Genomic DNA, 20,016 nt, shown 5'->3' on the forward strand with positions numbered 1-20,016 from the left:
ATTTCGGGAGCGGGATTGTTTCAGGCAGGAAGCAGGCTCCATTTTAGCGCCGCCCGCCGTCGCCATCTGTTTCTCTCCCCTCCCCCTCGTCCCTGTGGTGGCTGCGTCCCAACAGGAAGCCTGAAGCCCAGGCCGCCCGAGGCCGGAGGGAAAGGCGGGAAAGGAGAAGAGAGGACGGGCGGCAGGGTGCGCGTCGGAGCCGAGGGGCGCAGGTCAGGCCGGAGCGCGCGGCCCGCCGGACGGACGGACGGACGGACGGACGGACTCGTGCGCCTGCGGCCGCGGCTGCTGCGGCGCCCGCGCGACTCGCGTCCCGGCAGTGGCGGCGGCGGAAGCGGGAGGGCAGCCATGGCGGCCGACAGCCGGGAGGAGAAAGGTGAGAGCGGAGGACGGGGACCCCGGTGGGCGGCGGGCGAGGGGACCGAGTAGCCGCGGCCTGCGGGCGGGGCTGGAGGGGAGGGCCTCGCGGCGGGCGGGCGGGCGGTCGCGCAGTGACCCGCTCCCTGGGAGGCCTGGCCTGGGCTGGCGTCCTCGTCTCCATGGGGCCTAACACCTTGGCCAGGGCTTTGCTACGGCCCGGACTTCACTCCGGACTTAACCGTGTAGTCGTCCCGGGAGCGGTTGGGGGAGAGGGCCTGCTCGGAGTTGCCTGCCCCCGGGCTTGTTTCCTGGTAGGATTATGCGGCTGTAATGCGTATTTTCTGAACTCTCTTTCTGGTTGACTTTTTCGAAAGTAATGTCATAGTTAGCGTTGATAGACTAGTGAGGAGGCTCGTTTAAATGATAACGGGTGGGTTATTAATTTCGAGAAATAGCAGTAAGTAACTTCTAACCGCTCTCCTAGATAAGCAAATACTTGTTTAATTCCTCGGGCACTCACTTTAGAAAGGAAGATGCTAGGAAACAATAACACGCCCCTCCCTCCCCCATACAGCCCAAATCCAGAAATACAGTGTATAACTCCTAAAAGGTACAGCCAGGAATACATAGGTGTAGGTTATAAGAGACTTGGTAAAATGGAAGAACTTAAGTTGATAAATGTCATTTCTTCTGAAAGAATGACTTTCCTGAGACCGCAGGTGGCAGTGTAGGCTCCAGATCAGTACTTTGCTGGAGGGTGGTCTAGATTGGATTTTGCCTTGAGGTATTTCTCAGCTCTGGGGCTACCGTGGCAGTCTTGTGATAGTATAATGAAGATAAACCACAATTGCTGCCCTATGTTTCTCAAGTCTCTGTGTGGCTCATTAATTTGAGATGGAGATTTGTTCATTAAGTTGGACTAAACTTTCTGTTTTTCTGATCTATGTCAATAGGGTATGCTTCAATAAATTGCTTTCGGATAAAGATGGGCTTTGGAAGTGGAATGAGTGAGAATATATTTATGATAATGCCTTTGTCATAAGCAGTGCTTGTTTTGTTTTTGAGACAGGGTTTCTGTGTAGCGGCTGGTTGTTCTGGAACTGACTCTGTAGACCAGACTGGCCTTGAACTCAGAGATCTACCTGCCTCTGCTTCCTGAGTGCTGGGATTAAAGGCTTAAGTAATTCTTTATCTACTATTTGCATTTTTATTTTCTGTCCTTCAGCTAACAACCTCAGAATTGCTCCTGAGACATCTTGAAGGAATGTGAACAAAGAATTCTGTTAGTGAATAAAGGAAGCCAGTTTTTTTATTATAGTAAAGTCAGTTTTAAAAAGATCTTAAGGTCATTTTATCAACACTTAAAGATTCATTCAAACCTTGGTTGTCAGGATAAGATTTATGACTTCGAAGTATATGACTTCCAGTGGCTGCCCTGTTATGTTAGGCAATGTGAACCAAACACAAAAGCAAAATAATACTCCATTGTCCATGTATTGTCTCTTAAAGTGAACATAACTTAGAAATGAGTAATACACACTAATGTACAGTGAAGAAAAGTAATGATCATGTAGTTTTAGAAATGGACTTAATAGTGAAGATAAGGTCCAAACACTCTATTGTTGAGTAGTGGTATCACTTGTCACTAGTGTTTAGAATTATTGGAAATGGTTTTTTAAAATTTAATTTTTCTAACTATGATTTATTTAAATTTCCTGGCTCCAGTGATTCTTTTTACAGTTAAAATCCAGATTATCTATTCTATACAAACACCTAGTAGTCTACTGGAAGTGTTCAGTGTAGTTTGACCATTGTCAGACACCTGTCAATTATAGGCAAAATTAGAATCAATAAGTAACATTTTTAACAAGGAAAATTGAGAATGTTAAATATGTTATATATTTAATAAGAAATAAGAACCTCAGTCATGTCAAAACTTAAGCTTTTAATAAATTCTACGTTTTAGAAGTTCTTAATTAAAAAGTCTCAGTTGGCAGAAAATTGCAACTCCTGTGTCTTAGTCACAGATTGAATGTTTTTTTTTTTTTTTTTTTTTTTTTGGTTTTTTGAGACAGGGTTTCTCTGTGTAGCTTTGCGCCTTTCCTGGAACTCGCTTTGGAGACCAGGCTGGCCTCGAACTCACAGAGATCCGCCTGCCTCTGCCTCCCGAGTGCTGGGATTAAAGGCGTGCACCACCACTGCCGAATTTTAAAGAGAGTCTTAGGAATTCTTAATTTATTTGGGCTTTGTAATAAACACATTAGTTCCTATAATTCATCAATGAGTCCTCTATACTTGGACAAATTACCAGGTTGACGATTTGTCCACACAGTAAAGTTGAACCATCAGAGTTGACCATTTTGTGGGTTCTTTTGTTTGTTTGTTTCGGGTTTTGGTTTTTTGATGATGTTGGGAAACAAAGTGCCCTGTGTGTGTCAGATAAGTACTCTACTACTAAACCACATCCCCAGCTCTTCATTTTTCTGTAGGATGAAGAAATGCACATCTTTTCTGTTAAAGTAACATTTTGCATGAATTTTATTTGAGTTTCTACAGAATAGTTAACCCAAAATGTATATGAATTTTCACTTTTGTAAGTAACTTTCTACATTTCTAGATCTAGGCTTCAAGGGGGCAAGGGATATGCTTGTCTTGTTTATAAGTGTCTCTTAAAGTAACTGCCCTATGTCTTAAATATTTACATGATTGAACTTCATGAATAACTGAGGATGAGTAGTATAAAGTTCTGAGCTGAGTTTTAGTTATGCACATAAATATATACAAGCTACTGTGTACATAGAGACACATACATACTCTTGTATACATGTTGTGGTCATCAGTATTGTGAACTAGTTACCTGAAGAAGGGCTCTGTAAAACAATTTGAGTTTGGTACATATACCCCTTCCCCATTTTGGCTCTTGTTTTGGTTTACCTGTAGTAGAAGTAAGTGGAAAATTAAGATACTATCTTTAGGTGTCAAATGATGATATGGAGGGTGGGAAATATGATTGGAAGGTTTTTCCAAGTCTCTGGACATTATTTAGAAGAATGATAGTTTGCAGGCTGGAAGAATGGCTCAGCAGCTAAGTGTACTTGGTAGCTCTTGGGAGGACTCTAGTTTTGAGTTTCCAAGAACCCACATACCAGCTTACAACTGTCCTTAATTCCATTCAGTTCCAGGATCTGATGTCTGACCTTCACCACCAGGCTTCATGGTGCACATACATAAATGTAGGCAAAACACTTAGATACATTTAGAAGGATGGTAGTTTTTAATGACTAAAATATATTTGAGGGATTATCCTGATGTAAATGTACTTCGCATGATAACAAAAGGTGAGATTGCAGGACATTTACCTCACTGAAACTGTGTTAAAGTGAGTTGAAGAAAAATGAGTGAACTTCCTTACCTGGGTTTGAAAATGTGTATTTAACATCTCAGTTTTTTTTTACTCTTGATCTGGTGATGAACCCTGAAATAAATAGTGTTTTGTGTTTTTTGACTAACAGATTTAATGTTGTCAAATTGTGTGTCCCAGGTCGAAGATTGCTACCCCAGTCTCTCTGAAGTTAAGGTTTATGACTTTTTTATGTAGAGTTGAGACTTTAGTTAAGTCACTTAAATTCTTTGGATTTTATTTCAGAATTCTTCTTATAAAACATAACCATTTAAGGCTAGGCTACTTTGAAAATCCTGCTCCTACTTCTATCTAAAACCCCACAAGAAGCAGAATTAAAGATGAAAATAAGGCTCTAAGAACAGTGATTCCTGTTTTTTGGGTTTTTTGTTTTGTTTTGTTTTTTACTTTGTTTTGCCTCCTACACCTAGAAATCCATACTTTTACCTCAAACTCAATTTGCTAGTGGTTTGGCTAACAGTGATTTTCATATATGAAAGGTAATGTAAATAGAAAACATTTGCAGATTTTTCTGCAGAGAAGTCATTAACTTGGTTTTTAAAAAGCGTTGTGTTTCTTTTTCTTTTTTTAAATTGAGGCAACATTTAAAAGTAAGACTGTCCTAAGTAAAATTTGGGTTTGCAAATGTGGTTGAAAATTTGCAGAATATGATAACAATACTTGGGTTTTTTTGTTAGCAGTCAGTCTAATGGGATTGCTTAGAATTGTCCTTGGTCCCATACTTTTACAATGTATAGTCATATACCCTCCATCAATATTTGAGTCAGTAATGAATTGCTTGCATGGTGTGATCCCACGGGATTATATTGCCTAATAGTGTACTTAGTCTATGAGGGCAAGTTATTTACAAGATTACAAAAACCTTCTAGGGATTGCTGCACATCCCTCAGAATGTAGTCTTGTTGATAAACAACTGTATAAACCCAGACATAACTTCAGTTCAGCTCTGCCTCATTGCCATTTGAACTGCATTAATCTTTAGTTGAAGTTCTCTTGCTGCAGTATTACTAAGTTGCGAACATATATTCATGCTAGGATAAGGCAGATAAAGTACTGCTAACACAAGAAGCAACAGTATTGTCTTTAGAGATACCAGTATGGCCTGTGTTTAGACAGTATTAGTTAATAGTTTCATTACCATAAACCCAGAGCACCTCATGCAAAGCCTTGACATGTTACTTCTCTGTTTCAACAGAAGATTGCCAAGACTGCTCCAGCTGGTTGTTTTCAGGTGAGAATATGGGCCCCCAATGATGAATAGTCCTTTTTTTTTTTTTCAAGTGGGTTTTTATGTTAAATATTTAGCCCTTTTTAAAACAAAGCATTCAGTGACTCTTCTGTTGACTCTTTTGCCTTTGAGTGGGTTTGAACCTTAGTTCTAAGTAGAAATACTATTGAATGAAATCATTATTTTGTTGAGCTAATTTTAATTGCACTGCTCACCTTTTTAAATAACATTTTATGATAGTTTAATTTTGAAACAGATGCTTTAAAATGATTTTAGGTCTAGTTTTCTATGTAGACATCCAAGGGAAACTGTTTTAATCCCACAGAAATTAGGATTCTACAGTACATGAATTGTATGGCCACAGAATTTTTAAGCTGGTATTCACCAATCTGTTTCTTTTACTGTTAACTGTTCTTAGGTGAGGCTGTTGCTGTGGTCTTACTATGAAGTAACTATACACATGATATATGCATGTATGTATGTAAGAAAGGGCTTCTTAAACTTTTATCATTAGTGACCCCTAGATCAAAGAATTCTTATGTGGCCCTGGATATATAAACATACAAAATAAATATATGTCAAACATTTATGGATAATAATCATAATGTAATTTCACTTTTAAAGACAAAAACAAATTTGCATACTAATGAGAAAAGCTATGATCTCTTTAGTTTTACATAAAGAATTAAACCTTGAGTGAGTGATACTAGAGGTGGTTGAATATTTAATTCCATTTTGCATAAATCTGTACTGCAGAAGTATGTTTAGAGTGGTTTCAGACATTGTTGGAAATCCTTTGCTAATCCCAAGGCAAGCTTCACTTAATTGTTGTGATATGCAAATCATCAAGTCAAACAGCAGTTCTAAAAGTCAAATATTCTAATACAATCTAAAGGTGCATTGGATAGTCACATGTTGAAAAGTGACTGTAGAAAAACATCTTCATTTTCTACAAGAAAACGGTTATATTTCTATATGACCATAAATTTTTGAGTGTAGACTAAAAGACCTCGGTTCATTTGTGTTGTGGGATGGTACAGTGCAGAGTATGCATGTTGTATGTTCAAAACCAAGGTACAGTAAATTCTTGGTGTAATATAGTAAGTGCTGTGATAAATGGTTCAAATTCATTTTGATTCTGAGTTAATTTTTGGTTGTTATGCATTACTTTTTACTGGTGTCAGATCTCACCACCTCACATTGTTAACAGGTTGAAACCCACAGTTCAAAGTGCTCTAGTATAATATTAAAAACATCAAGACAAAGTGTGATGGAAAGTTTATTTAAAGAAAGTTGTCCTAAAATTAATATATTTTTTAAAGATTTATTTATTATATATACAGTGTTCTGCCTGCACACCAGAAGAGGACACCAGATCTCATAGATGGTTGTGAAATACCATGTGGTTGCTGGGAATTGAACTCAGAACCTCAGGAAGATCAGTCAGTGCTCTTAACCTCTGAGCCATCTCTCCAGCCCTAGATATTTTATTTTTTAATTTCATTGGAGAGAGTTATTTTTTTATCCCCAAATGACAGAGATGATTATTGTCTTTAAGGGCAATAGCATGACATTTTTAATGTTTCCTTTCTTTATAACTAATTCATTTTAAGTTGAAAAATGAAATGTATACAAAGTGTACTTTTTATAACCAAGAAGGAACTCACCAGAGGAATGAGCTTACATTATTTTATAATACCTACTATTAAGGTTATTTACTAGTTTTAAAAACCTCTTGCCCTCATATATTTCTCCCAGCAGTGAAGAAGTGTGCTTCTTCTCCCCGAACCTGGGTGGGCTTTTATCAGTTGTCTCAAAATCAAATACTGATGGTGTTGCTGGGTTTTGCCCACTTTTCTGTGTTGGGATATAACACTGAGAGCTCTAACCCACACTGGAGCTGCCATAAAGGAGAGTGACTGTAGAAAAAGACCAAGAAGCCCTAGTTACTTTGGGTCTTCTCAGCCTGTTCTTTAGCCAAAAGTATTTGAGCCATTCTTAAGACCCTTGGCCTCAGCTAGCATCAGACTCCAAACTTCTGAGAGATCCCAGTTGATGACCCAGAAACATGAGCAATAATGAAAAAATGATTGTTATTACCTTACAGTGTCATGTCTCAGGGTAATATCTTCAGATAATTGGGACATGTATGTTCTTATTGAATAGATTCTATGCTCTGAACCAGATTATAAATATGATAAGAGCCCCAAATGTTACACTATAAAAGGATTGAGGTGGGCTGGGCAGTGGTGGTGTACACCTTTAATCCCAGCACTCAAGAGGCAGAGGCAGGTGAATCTGCAAATTTGAGGACAGCCTGGTCTATATGAGTTCCAGGATAGCCAAGACTACACAGAGAAATTCTTTCTCGAGGGAAAAAAAAAGAAAGAAAAAAAAAGGGTTGAGATGGGCAAGGTTTAAGATCTCACTGTGGTAAGGAAAGGTTTTATAGGTTGAAACACTCATTAGGAGTTTAAGTCTCCTTTCCCCAATGATTATTTGTGTTTCTTTTTGATTGGCATGCAAAATATTAGATAGCATGACATTTTCAAACACCGTGTGTTTTATTATATTCTTCTCCCCTTGTATCTTCCCTACCTCATTGCTCCCCATAGCCCTCTCTCCATCCTCTTTCATATCACATTATGTTTTAAATTTTTATTTGTATTGTGTGTTTGTTAGTAATGTCTGGTTAGAAGTGAAAAAATTAGAGCTCAGAAAGACTTGATTTTCTGGTTCATAGTTACCATAGAATTATCTAATCTGAATTTCTTCATCTCCTAGTTTTCTGTACATCTTATTTCAATTAATATATTAGTGGTTTCAGTGATAGGGAAGATAAAATGTGGTTATTTATACCAGGGAATAGTAAAACATTTTATTAAGGGTTAGATAGACTTTGTGAGCCACAATTCTTGGTTACATATTTGCCAACTTTTTGATAAGACTGTATACTTAGCTTATTTGTTACAGACTTAATACTAATAAAACTATACTCATCGAGGAATATTAGTTTTCTGTATTAAGTGAATTTTAAATGTTGCTGGATATATAGAGCCAAGGCTTTGGGCACATTAATTTGAAGTTCATACTACTTTTAAAATATTTTACATTCCTGTTGTGTCTTGTTCTCCATCTAATTGTAGACTTTTGAAAGCTTGAACTCCAGACTTATATCCACCTTCACACTATATAAGCACTTTTGGTCAGCTTTTCTTTTTCTTTTTGTTTTTTTGAGATAGGGTTTCTATGGGTAGCCTTGGAAACTTGCTCTGTAAACCAGGCTGGCCTTGAACTCACAGAGATCTACCTGCTTCTGCCTCCCAAGTGCTGGGATTAAAGGCATGGCCACCACTGCCTTTAATCACTGACTTCTGTGTTTTGTTTTTAAAGATTATTTTATGTGTAGTAGTATTTTTACCTGTGTGGAAAATCTGTGTACTGTGTGCCTGCCCAATGCCTGTGGAGGTCAGAAGAGGGCATCAGATACCCTGGGACTGGAGTCAAGGATAGTTGTAAGCTGCCCTGTGGGTTCTGGGAACCAAATACTGGTCCTCTGCAAGAACGAGTGCTTTTAGCCACTTAGGCACCTCTAGCCCTGAGCTTCTAATTCTTTATGCCTTCTTTATTTCATATGGTCATATAAGTGAAAGTGCTAACATGTTAGCACTAAGATGTTTTGTTAAGTAGGCATTGGATAATATGGAAAAGTTTGTAGACATTTTCTGAAACAGCAGTCAGTACCCAAATTTGAAATTGTTAAAAACTTTACACTGTAAAATTGCTTTTTTTTTTTTTTTAAAAAGATTTATTTATTATGTATACAATGTTCTGCCTGCATGCCAGAAGAGGGCACCAGATCCCATTACAGATGGTTGTGAGCCACCATGTGGTTGCTGGGAATTGAACTCAGGACCTCTGGAAGAACAGCCAGTGCTCTTAACCACTGAGCCATCTCTCCAGCCCCGTAAAATTGCTTTTTATAAGGAATTACGATGTAGGTGTAAATTTTAAATTAATTTATGTATTTTTTGTTTTTATATTTAGCACATGAGGTGTGATGCTGGGTTTTTTTGGGTTATTTCTCATTGATATTGGTTATTTCATGAAAAGATTTGCCTATTTTCACTGATCTGCCTATAGTTTTTCACTATTTTCTATGAATATATTTCATCCTTTAAAAACTAGTTGATGCCACTTTAAACTAATACAAGAACTTTTGAGTAGGTAATTATTAAACGTCTTCCAAATTTGGATTATTTCTAACAAGCTGTTTAATTTTGGTTTAGGTTTTTAAATTTATATGTATGAGTGTTTTTATGTCTGTGCACCTCATGTGTGCATGATGCTCACAAAGCAGAAGATGGTGTTGGATCCCCTGGAACTGGAGCTAAGGATGATTGTGAGCCACCTTGTGGGTTCTGGAAACCAAACCCAGGTCCTCTGCAAGAACAGCACATGCTCTTAACCACTGAATCATGTCTCCAGCCCTTAATCCATTTATATATTTTTTAAAAATTAATTTAGAGTCTAATGATGGTACTGCCATTCCGATCTTTGAAGGATCTTTATGTGAAAACACATCTAGATTATATGTTCCTTTTTATTCAATATACATTGATTTTCACTAATAGTAAATGAAGAAATATGACTCATTTCTTCATTTTAGAAAAGCGGTGAAGTACAGATAAATAGTCATAGCACCCACAGAAGTCAGTCATCATTCCGATAACAGATTGACTTTTCTAATTTTTCATAAATGGAAAGAAGCATTTTTGTTTTCTGTGTTAACTTTGCGTCACTTTTTCTTGCTTGTGGTAACCGTTACAGGTATCTTCATTCCTGATTCTTTTCCTCTAATTATTAACCTCATTGTGCTTCTAGTGGGCTTTGTTGTTTACTGTAATTGTTTCATCAGGTTTTATGACCGTATAATTCCTTACCATCGTAAATTTTCAAAGGTAGTTTTTAACTTTCTTTTTATCCTTTGTGTCTTTCACATCATGAATCTTGATCCCTTTCATTTCCCTTCCCTTTGTATCTGCCCTTGCAACCCCTCCCCCACAGACAATAAAGTAAAATTGAGAAAAAAAAAGGAAAAAAATCTCATCATGGAAGTAGTGTGACACAGTAAGTGGCAGTCAACCCTTTTATCCATGTCTTTACTTGCAAGTGTTCATTGCAGAGTCTTGATCTGGTCCGAGGCCTCTGCTTTCTGCTGCACTATCAATGCTGGGCCCTCAATGGGACTCCTCTTGGATAGCCTGATGTTGCCCTGTGTGTCCTGGAGATCCTGCAGCCCTGGATCTGTCCTTCACGTGCTCCTGCAGATCATAGATGGGGTGGATGCTACACATAATCCCGGTTTTGGGCCTGGGTAGTTGCAGGGTTGGTCAGCCCTCAGCTTTCCCCCACCTTCACTACCAGGGTGAGCTCTCCAGTGTTGCCCTAGGCTAGTTCATCCCTTGCAGTCATGAGCAAGGGACAGGGTCAGTTCTGTTTTCATGCCCTCAGGGTCTGCTCTTCCACAGCTACACCATCTGGGCCAGCTCTATGTCTAAGTGAGGTGCAGAGTCACTCTCCCAAGGACTGCAGCTGGTAAAGTGCAGAGTCACTCTCCCAAGGGCTGCAGCTGGTAAAGGGGGTGGTCATCTTTCACTTTTCTTTTACCACCACCTGACAGATGACGGGTGTGTGGCCAGCTATCCCACTCTCACACTATTGGACCAATTCACCCATGCCTCTGCCAACAGGGTCAGCGCTGCTCCTCTGCGAGGAGCAGCAGTATATTTTTATACTAGAAGATTTATTATTTGCCGTGAGCTAGATAGAGTTGCTTTTCTGAACAAGTGAATCTCTTTTATTATTAGCAGGATGCAGATACTTAGAGTTTTGTAGCACAACATTTATTTTGTTGTGTAGCCGTGTGGTCTGGAGTTTGAGAACCCTCTGCTTAGTCTCAGTAGTTTTTATTCTTAAAACTATTTTAATGATAATTTCAGATAAATAAAGTAGTTATAGAAGTAGTACAAAGAATTTTTGTATACTCCAACTGCATTCTGTACATACTACCATTTATTTGTCACATTTATGTTTGTGTTCTCATTTTCTCTCTGGCATTCACTCTCCTTTCAAGTTGATCTGTCTTCATGGCATATGTGGGTATATGCTTGTAGGCCTGTATTTTTTTCTCCCAACTATTTATTTGCAGTGGGTGTGATACATCTTTGCCCGTAAGTACTTAATTTCCTTAAGCATATTACAAAAAAATCACAAAATTAAGACTTAATCTCATGTGGATTTCACCTATTTCCCCAGTTAACCTTGGATATGGCTATCTTTGTCTTGTTTCCTGTATCATGAAGTAAGGGAGTGTGTGTGTGTGTGTGTTTCATAGACATTCAGATTTTGTACTTTTGGATACATACATCACAAAACTACTACTCTGGTCTAAGTGAGCCATATTTAGAGTTTTTGTGATGATAATTTGTGTCCTCTTGGTGATTCAGCTGTGGTGTGTACCATCTTTTCATACCTTATATGGTATACTTCTGGTTTGCTAGTTGAGAACTATATGCGTCTTCTTTAATGAGCTCAATCCTTAACTAAAACCTTGAGGGTTATGACACTCTTAATTACTCAAAATAAATGATTGTTAATAAGTACTAAAAAATAAATGATTAATAATACTGATTTTTTTTCCCCAATTTTTAAATGTGTTTGCAGATGGGGAGCTTAATGTTTTAGATGATATTTTGACTGAAGTACCAGAACAGGATGATGAACTGTACAATCCAGAGAGTGAACAGGATAAAAATGAGAAAAAAGGTAAGAATTGTGTTATTTTTGTTAAAATTCACAGTTTAACCCTGTCTCTGGGCAGGCGGGGGGAGGATCACAGTTTAAATAAAGGAGATTCAATTTTTTTCTTTCACTCCCCCCCCCCCCCCCCCCCCCCCCCCCCAGTTTCTCAGTGTAGCTTTGGAGCCTGTCCTGGAACTCGCTCTGTAGACCAGGCTAGCCTTGAACTCACAGAGATCTGCCTGCCTCTGCCTCTAAGCGCTGGGATTAAATGCACTAAAGGTGTGTGGCACCACTGCCCAGCAGGAGATTCAATTTTTTAAGAAAAATCTCTGCTTTTGTACTTGTACCTTGACATTTAGTACCAAAAGCCCATAATAAACTTTTGCATAACAGACAACCCCAATCAGTATGAATAAAAATATTTTTTAAACAAGTATTTAAAACAAGAGGCTGGCCGGTCAGTGGTGGCACATGCCTTTAATTCCAGCACTCGGGAGTCAGAGGCAGGCGGATCTCGGTGAGTTCGAGGCCAGCCTGGCCTACAGTGTGAGATCCAGGAAAGGCTCAGAGCTACACAGAAACCCTGTCTCAACAAACCAAAACAAACAAACAAACAAAACAAGAGGCTGGAAAGATGGTTTGGCATTTAAGAGTACTTGTTTGTACAGAAGACCAGGGTTCAGTTCCCAGCACTCCCATGGCAGTTCACAATTACATGGATCCAGCACCTGCTTCTGATCTCTGGGGTACATACATGCAGGCAAACACATAAAGTAATAAAAATAACGTTTAAAATCTTTCAAATAATGGGCTTTTAGTTCAGCAGTTGGAAAGCTGTTTTGTTTAAATTTGTTCTGGAGTTAAAATATTTTAGGAAATATTTTAAAGAAATGAGATTTTCTATTTATTTTTATATTGTTTTTTCCTATACCTGATTGATACGTATTATTTGTAAATCGGTGAAATTAATGACGTGTAGTACTAATACTTTAACCTTTCTTTTTGAATTGTATTTTAAAGGATCAAAAAGAAAAAGTGAACGAATGGAATCTACTGACAGCAAGCGACAGAAGCCTTCCATCCATTCACGGCAGTTGATTTCCAAGCCACTGAGCTCATCTGTTAGCAATAATAAAAGAATAGTTAGTACGAAAGGAAAGTCGGTTACAGAATATAAAAATGAGGAATATCAAAGATCTGAAAGGAACAAACGTCTAGATGCTGATCGAAAAATTCGTCTCTCAAGTAGTTCTTCTAGAGAACCTTACAAGACTCAACCAGAAAAAGCTTGTCTACGGAAAAGGGATTCTGAAAGAAGGGCCAAGTCTCCTACACCAGATGGTTCTGAGGTAGTAAATGTTATTGCAGATAATAAAGCAGGTTTTTTGAGGCTTTAGAACTTGAATCGTCTTGACCTTGTCTGTTAATGACTGCTGATTCCCTTTTTCTTTAAACATCAGAGAATTGGGCTTGAAGTTGATAGACGTGCAAGCAGATCCAGCCAATCCTCAAAGGAAGAAGTAAACTCTGAAGAGTATGGCTCTGACCATGAGACGGGGAGCAGTGGTTCTTCTGATGAACAGGGCAACAACACTGAGAATGAGGAGGAAGGAGTGGAAGAAGATGTAGAGGAAGATGAAGAGGTAGACGAAGATGCAGAAGATGATGAGGAAGTGGATGAAGATGCAGAGGAGGAGGAAGAGGAGGATGAAGAGGAAGAGGAAGAAGAGGAAGAAGAAGAGGAAGAATATGAACAGGACGAGAGAGATCAGAAGGAAGAGGGAAATGACTATGACACCCGGAGTGAGGCCAGTGATTCTGGTTCTGAGTCTGTTTCCTTCACAGATGGGTCTGTCAGATCTGGTTCAGGAACAGATGGATCAGGTACTGTTTGTTTGTGTTTTTTTTGTTGTTGTTTTGTTTGTTTTAAATACCAGATGGTTTGTCCTCCCCTTTGGCGGGACTTGGGGGTTCTTTTGTCATCTTTTATATTAGTTACTTTTCCCTGAATGTCAAATAATACATTTTAATAATTTTGAGTAAAATTTACAAATTATTAAGATGTTTCCTGACTGTGAGTTTAGTATGACTTTGTGTGAGTCCATGTTTGTTTATATGAAAGTATATTTCAGGCTTTGATTTTATAGGTTCTTAATATTTACATCATTGACAGCAGCTTGTTCAGATATATATGCATCTGGTATAAATTCACATGGAATCTTTCCACTAGTTATTAGGACATTTTCATGGTAGAATGCCCCTACGTTTCTATCGTGTTGCAATAAAGCAAAAATGACTGGGATATCCTGTAGAGGGCTGAGATGTGGTGAAAAAGAATATAAATATCTTGTAGAAAAATTAGGTAAGAGACATATTAAGTTATCTCCTTAATACTACCTTTCCTTTATGCTTACTTGGTTGGTTAATCTGTGAAATAAAACATAAGTCCACTCACAAGGCCAAGGTGCCCTTTGGAAGGAAGATTCAGAGGTAACAGCAAAAAGAGGTGCTTATAGTATCATGGGCATTTCTTGTAGGATGCTGCTATCAGATTAGATGTGCTACCTAATTGAAATAATAGTCTGTATTACAGAATTTTACCATTAGTAGGTCGTTGTAAGTAAATAATAATGATGTAGTTAGTATAAATGACAGTAATTGACAACTGGAGTGCTTTAACCTTGTGTTCACTTGAGAAGTAGTTGTGAGGATTTAAGTACTTTTTTTTTTTTTTTTTGGTTTTTCGAGACAGGGTTTCTCTGTGTAGCTTTGGAGCCTGTCCTGGAACTTGCTCTGTAGCCCAGGCTGGCCTCGAACTCACAGAGATCTGCCTACCTCTGCCTCCAGAGTGCTGGGATTAAAGGCGTGCGCCACCACCGCCCGGTGTACTTTTCTTATTTTAGTTCTTTCTATACAGACCTTACCTGGTTTAGACATGTTTTTGAGAGAAGTCTTTTAAAGAAGTATTTAAGCGAGTAGATGATAGTTGGATTTTATTTAAAAAGTTACAAACGGTTTGTTCCATCATTCATTTTACAAACTAATGGACTGTATTTTTTCATTCTCTATAATGGATAGGGAGTATAAGTCAATTGGCAAGGTGTTATCTTAGGCACTTGGGAAGGTAAGGCAGGAATATTGTGGTTTGAGGCCAGCCTGGTCTATGTTTAAGACTGTCTCAAAAGCAAAACCAAAATAAGTTGCTAATGTGAAGAATCTTCAATTCTGGAGACAGAGGAAATTTTGTTACAGAAATTGTATGTTTTGGGTATTGAATCAAATATGGGGTTTGCTGAAGTGATTAGGACCTGAAACATTTTTCATTTTTAATAAAGTTCTTATATGAATCTGTTAGTGTGGTAGAGTACTTCATATTTTTTTAATGGAGAATATATTCCAAATTAAATTATCATTTTACAACAAATCCATAATTTTTATTAATAGATTGTTATAAAAGAGATACCTAGAACTGAAAATTCCTTATGTGACATCTACTTACAACACTATACATAGGTAATTTATGTTATAAATTACACACACACACACACACACACACACACACACACACACCTTACTCAAAAGAGAAAAAATGGGGTTAGTATGGAACTTTCTGATTTGGATATGCCCGTTTTTGAATATTAGGGACCACATTTAAGTTCAGTATCACTAGTTTTCTAGATTCCATTTCAGTTTCTCCAGTTTACCTTTTCTCAGAATTTTTAGTAATATATAAAATAACTCACTAGTCGATTTAAAAGCTTTTTTTTTTTTTAAATGTCCATGTGCTTAAAAGTAGTGGTACTTATATAGTATGCTGAAAATTCTTTTGCTGTTTCATATACTAATGCCAGGTTTGTTATGCTATAAATTCAGTTGGACAAGATCTGTTTTTCTTTTCCCTATATTATCTCTGTGAGGGATTTTAGCTACAAGAGATGTCTTACTCTTTTGGGCTAAAGAATTTGTAAAGTTTTTACTTTTGAAATATTCAGGGAAGGAAATTTAAGCATATCAAGCTTTGAAAAAAAGTAATCATTTTTAAAGAAAACCCACCAAAACATTCGCCAGTTCTAGAATGACCACCTCGTTTTCGAGTTCTTGGTGTCGTTGCTCAAGAACTGCCAGAATGTCCTTCCTTTATATGTTAAAAGTACCATGGGCAATCTGCACACTTGTGTTAGGGTGCATCCTGATGAGTACTAGTGCTTTCAAAAACAACAACACATCTGCAAAATATCTTTCGTTTACTCAGGAAGAACTGAGCACAAGTATTGTACTCTAGCTTGAAGGCCTGCCTTTCAAGTTGTGTCTTACTACTGAAGAACTAGAATCTTTTGCTTGGTTTGGGGGTGTTTTTGGTCAAGGTTTTCGTATCTAAACCTCAATGAGTGTACTCTAAGAATTAAGAGAGAAGAGAATTTAGTTTTTAAGTAGGTAACTGACATTATATAGTATTATATAGTAGGGTATTGTATGTCTGATCACTACATTCTTTTTCCGCTTTCCATTGTTTTTGGTTTTTGTTTGTGTTTTTTTAAGATATTTTATCCTTCTATTCCTTATCTTCCAGTTAAAGGGATTAATCATTGTATGATTACAATGGCAAGAGACACGAGAGCTTAATTCTGTTTCCATCCTCATATATATATATATATATATATATATATATATATATATATATATATATATATTTTTTTTTTTTTTTTTTTTTTTGAATTTCCAAATTAAGCTCTATGTAGTGGGGAATCAGTTTTTGGTTATGTCCATATGTGTGTTTTCTAGTCGGAATGCTTTGTGTTCTGATATTTGCATACATCACAATAGACTTCTGAGAAAGATGGTAGTGTAGTTCAAACAAGCAACAGGACTCAATACAGCACTCCATGGTACATACAAAATACACTAAATTTTATTGAAGAAAATTTTATTTGCTTTACAAATTTCCCTCTCTTGTGGAAAACTTTTTTCATAAAACAAGTAAGTAAGTACTTGACTTCTTTTTTATTCATGTGTTTTTATTGTTTGAAATGTGTGACAGGGTCATTACATACTTTTTAGCAGTATTGTTTGAAATGAGACAGTGAAGAAGTTAAGCAATGAGAAGACGAAGAACTATGATTAATGTTTAAGAGCTGGATAACAAGACTAGATCCAGGCAGGACAAGCTCTCATTTGAAGTGCCTTTTAGAGCTTCTTTTGTACTGTGATACTTTAAAAACTTGTCTGGGTTTTTTTTTTTTTTTTTTTAGATGAGAAAAAGAAGGAAAGGAAGAGAGCTCGAGGCATATCACCTATTGTTTTTGATAGAAGCGGAAGTTCTGCGTCAGAGTCATATGCAGGTAATCCCATTTAATTTTAGGATCATAGATGACTGATTGTAACCTGCTGTAGAAAGTGTTGAGGTTGTAGTTTTAGTGTGAACTGTTGATGTCCATTAGTAACTGAACTTTGGCATGTTCAATGTAATAATTCTAGAGGAAACTTAAGCTTTTTCTTATTTTAATCCTGTTCTGTTACTGCTTCAGTGGAATTTTCAATTTTCACTTTTTTTTTCTCTTGGAAGATGATGATTCAGTGACTAGTTTTCTGAGTGGGAAACTTCAAATATACCAAAAAAAAAAAAAGAAAAAAAAAATTCGAACAACCCCAAAACAAAACACTCGTACACATTGAGAAATATTTTTTTTGTGTGTGGGTGAGCCAGGAAGAATTAATTTGTCTTGAATGAGAATTTTATGTGACAAGACTGTAGAAACTTTGTCTTCATCTATTAAAGCTCAATCTGAACAAATGTACTTTGGCTAAATACAGGTTCAGAAAAGAAGCATGAGAAATTATCATCTTCCGTTCGTGCTGTCCGAAAAGGTATCATTTAAATTTGAAATTGTTTTCATTGCATGCTCCATAAAGTCATTATTTTACCTTATTGGTTCTCCATCAATAGTTGGTTTTAATGTGGTCATGTTCCGATATATCATGTTAAGGAGAAAGCATTATAAACTTAAAACAGAAAATTCCGTGTTTGGGGTCTGCTTTTTATTGCCTATTTTTTCCAATAATTTTAGACATCTTGGTATATCTTAGTTTCTAGACATAATTATTGGTATAGTCACACATTTGGACATGTGTTTAACAGCATAATAGTCTATGATCAATCTTTAGATAAATCTGATAAAAGTTTGTAGAACTTGAAACCATGGTCATACTTAAGCATGGGTCTGATATACCGGAACATCGCTGGGTGAGGCTGCCCTGCACAGTGCTGGTTCTCTCTCCTTAGCTTTACTTTATTCTGTTGTGCCTGAGCTTTCTAGGCTGATTGGGTGACTAGAGTTTTTACAGTTTAGCTGGGTTTGGAGGGCTAGTTAGTATAGTTGGACACTTAGGTGTTATAATGTCCGTGGTTAATGAAACTGAATTTCTTTTTTTCAGATCAAACCAGTAAACTCAAATATGTCCTTCAGGATGCAAGATTTTTCCTCATAAAGAGTAACAACCACGAGAATGTGTCTCTTGCCAAAGCTAAGGTATTAGCATTAGCCCTATTGAAATAATACCAATCCTGAAATGTTAAAGTGCAATGATCAATGAAAACTACCTCCAGTAGTAGCATAAGATGCTTTGAATTTCCCAGTTGCTACTCTAGATCTGGTTTGTGATGAGAAAGGGCACCTGGTAGAGATATGAATTTACCCTTTTCTCTCTCTCTCTTTTTTTTTTTTTTTTGGTTTTTCGAGACAGGGTTTTTCTGTGTAGCTTTGCGCCTTTCCTGGAACTCACTTGGTAGCCCAGGCTGGCCTCGAACTCACAGAGATCTGCCTGGCTCTGCCTCCTGAGTGCTGGGATTAAAGGCGTGTGCCACCACCGCCCGGCCTTTTCTCTTATTCTAGAAACCATAGTACAGTGTTGAAGATTGTATTATTTATATTGTAATAGATGTGTTTCTGTTAATATTTCTTTCTAAATCCAGCCATTAATATATTTAATGTCACTTGGATTTAGACAGAAGGGGGAACCATAGCTTTAAAGGTCCCCCCAAGATTTTACCAAAAGGATTATCAGTTGCTGGAGGATACTGAAGAAGTATAGTACATTTATGTTTTACGCCAGTTACTGTATTTTCAAATTCTTAAATTGCATAACATTTTCTACTGATTATCAGAATGTTCACATTACTAACCATATTTCAGTCAATATTAATAGTGTTTCTAACTTGGGTTAATGATTACACATAAAACTTGTATTTAATTTCAGTTTGTAATCTTTGTATTATTTCTATAGGGTGTATGGTCCACATTGCCTGTAAATGAGAAGAAATTAAATCTTGCATTCAGATCTGCAAGGAGTGTTATCTTAATATTTTCTGTCAGAGAAAGTGGAAAATTTCAAGGTAGGCATAAATTTTTTTGTTATTTTGGGCATATAACAATAATAATTACAGCAATGCTTAAATTATTTTGTGATACTATGGTTTCCTTAGGTTTTGCCAGACTGTCTTCAGAATCACATCATGGTGGATCTCCTATACACTGGGTGCTTCCAGCAGGAATGAGTGCTAAAATGCTTGGAGGCGTCTTTAAAATTGACTGGATTTGCAGGTAAATTAACACACACCAGCATAGAGAAAGTTGGCAACTGGTTGGGAATAGTGTTAAAATTCTGTAGTAGTTTGATTAAGGTAGATTTTTCATGGCATGTTCATATCGTTATATACAACATTAAATATCTGAAACGGACAATATGAATTCTATTTTTTTTTTTGAGCTGAGGATCGAACCCAGGCCTTGTGCTTGCTAGGCAAGCGCTCTACCACTGAGCTAAATCCCCAACTCCATGAATTCTATTTTTTACACATTGGCTGTGTTGGAATTTAAAGGAATTAGAAATGTTACAAAAAAGGAAACTGAGCATGATGGCACACGTCTGTAACATCAACATATCGGGGTGAGCAGAGGCAGGAGGATCACTGAGTTAAAAGCCAGGGTAAATTTCATATTAAGTCAAGGCTCAAGAAACCCAGTGAGGAGAGAAAATGCTGTTTCTGTTTCTACTCCATGAAGTTGTAGGAATGAATCCAATAGTTCTGTGAAAGAAGAGCCAAAAGGTGAAGAGCAGTGGTGCGACCCAGCCAGAACTTAGGGAAGCCAAGTGGGAATATTGTAGGTCACTTTTGAATAGAATGCTCAGAAAGGATGCAGATTCT

At 37.4% G+C, this 20,016-nt stretch overlaps 1 protein-coding gene across 4 annotated transcripts in view; it reads left to right on the top strand.

Moving 5' to 3' along the window:
• Ythdc1 (YTH N6-methyladenosine RNA binding protein C1) overlaps window positions 1-20,016 on the top strand; it is a 32,659-nt gene continuing 12,643 nt past the window's right edge. For 2 of the 4 annotated variants that reach the window (XM_052735302.1, XM_052735303.1), the window contains exons 1-10: window positions 1-376; window positions 4,977-5,012; window positions 11,736-11,837; window positions 12,834-13,162; window positions 13,274-13,697; window positions 17,063-17,152; window positions 17,625-17,678; window positions 18,246-18,340; window positions 19,095-19,203; window positions 19,294-19,411. In XM_052735302.1, coding sequence (XP_052591262.1) covers window positions 349-376; window positions 4,977-5,012; window positions 11,736-11,837; window positions 12,834-13,162; window positions 13,274-13,697; window positions 17,063-17,152; window positions 17,625-17,678; window positions 18,246-18,340; window positions 19,095-19,203; window positions 19,294-19,411 — 1,385 coding nt within the window. In that variant the 5' untranslated portion in view covers window positions 1-348. The remainder of the gene's footprint in view (window positions 377-4,976; window positions 5,013-11,735; window positions 11,838-12,833; window positions 13,163-13,273; window positions 13,698-17,062; window positions 17,153-17,624; window positions 17,679-18,245; window positions 18,341-19,094; window positions 19,204-19,293; window positions 19,412-20,016) is intronic. The other 2 variants (XM_052735305.1, XM_052735304.1) reach the window with 2 other exon arrangements.

The sequence above is a fragment of the Peromyscus californicus genome, unplaced genomic scaffold (genome assembly GCF_007827085.1).
Source record: "Peromyscus californicus insignis strain IS unplaced genomic scaffold, ASM782708v3 Scaffold_13__1_contigs__length_99412109, whole genome shotgun sequence".
NCBI classification, from domain to species: Eukaryota; Metazoa; Chordata; class Mammalia; order Rodentia; family Cricetidae; genus Peromyscus; species Peromyscus californicus.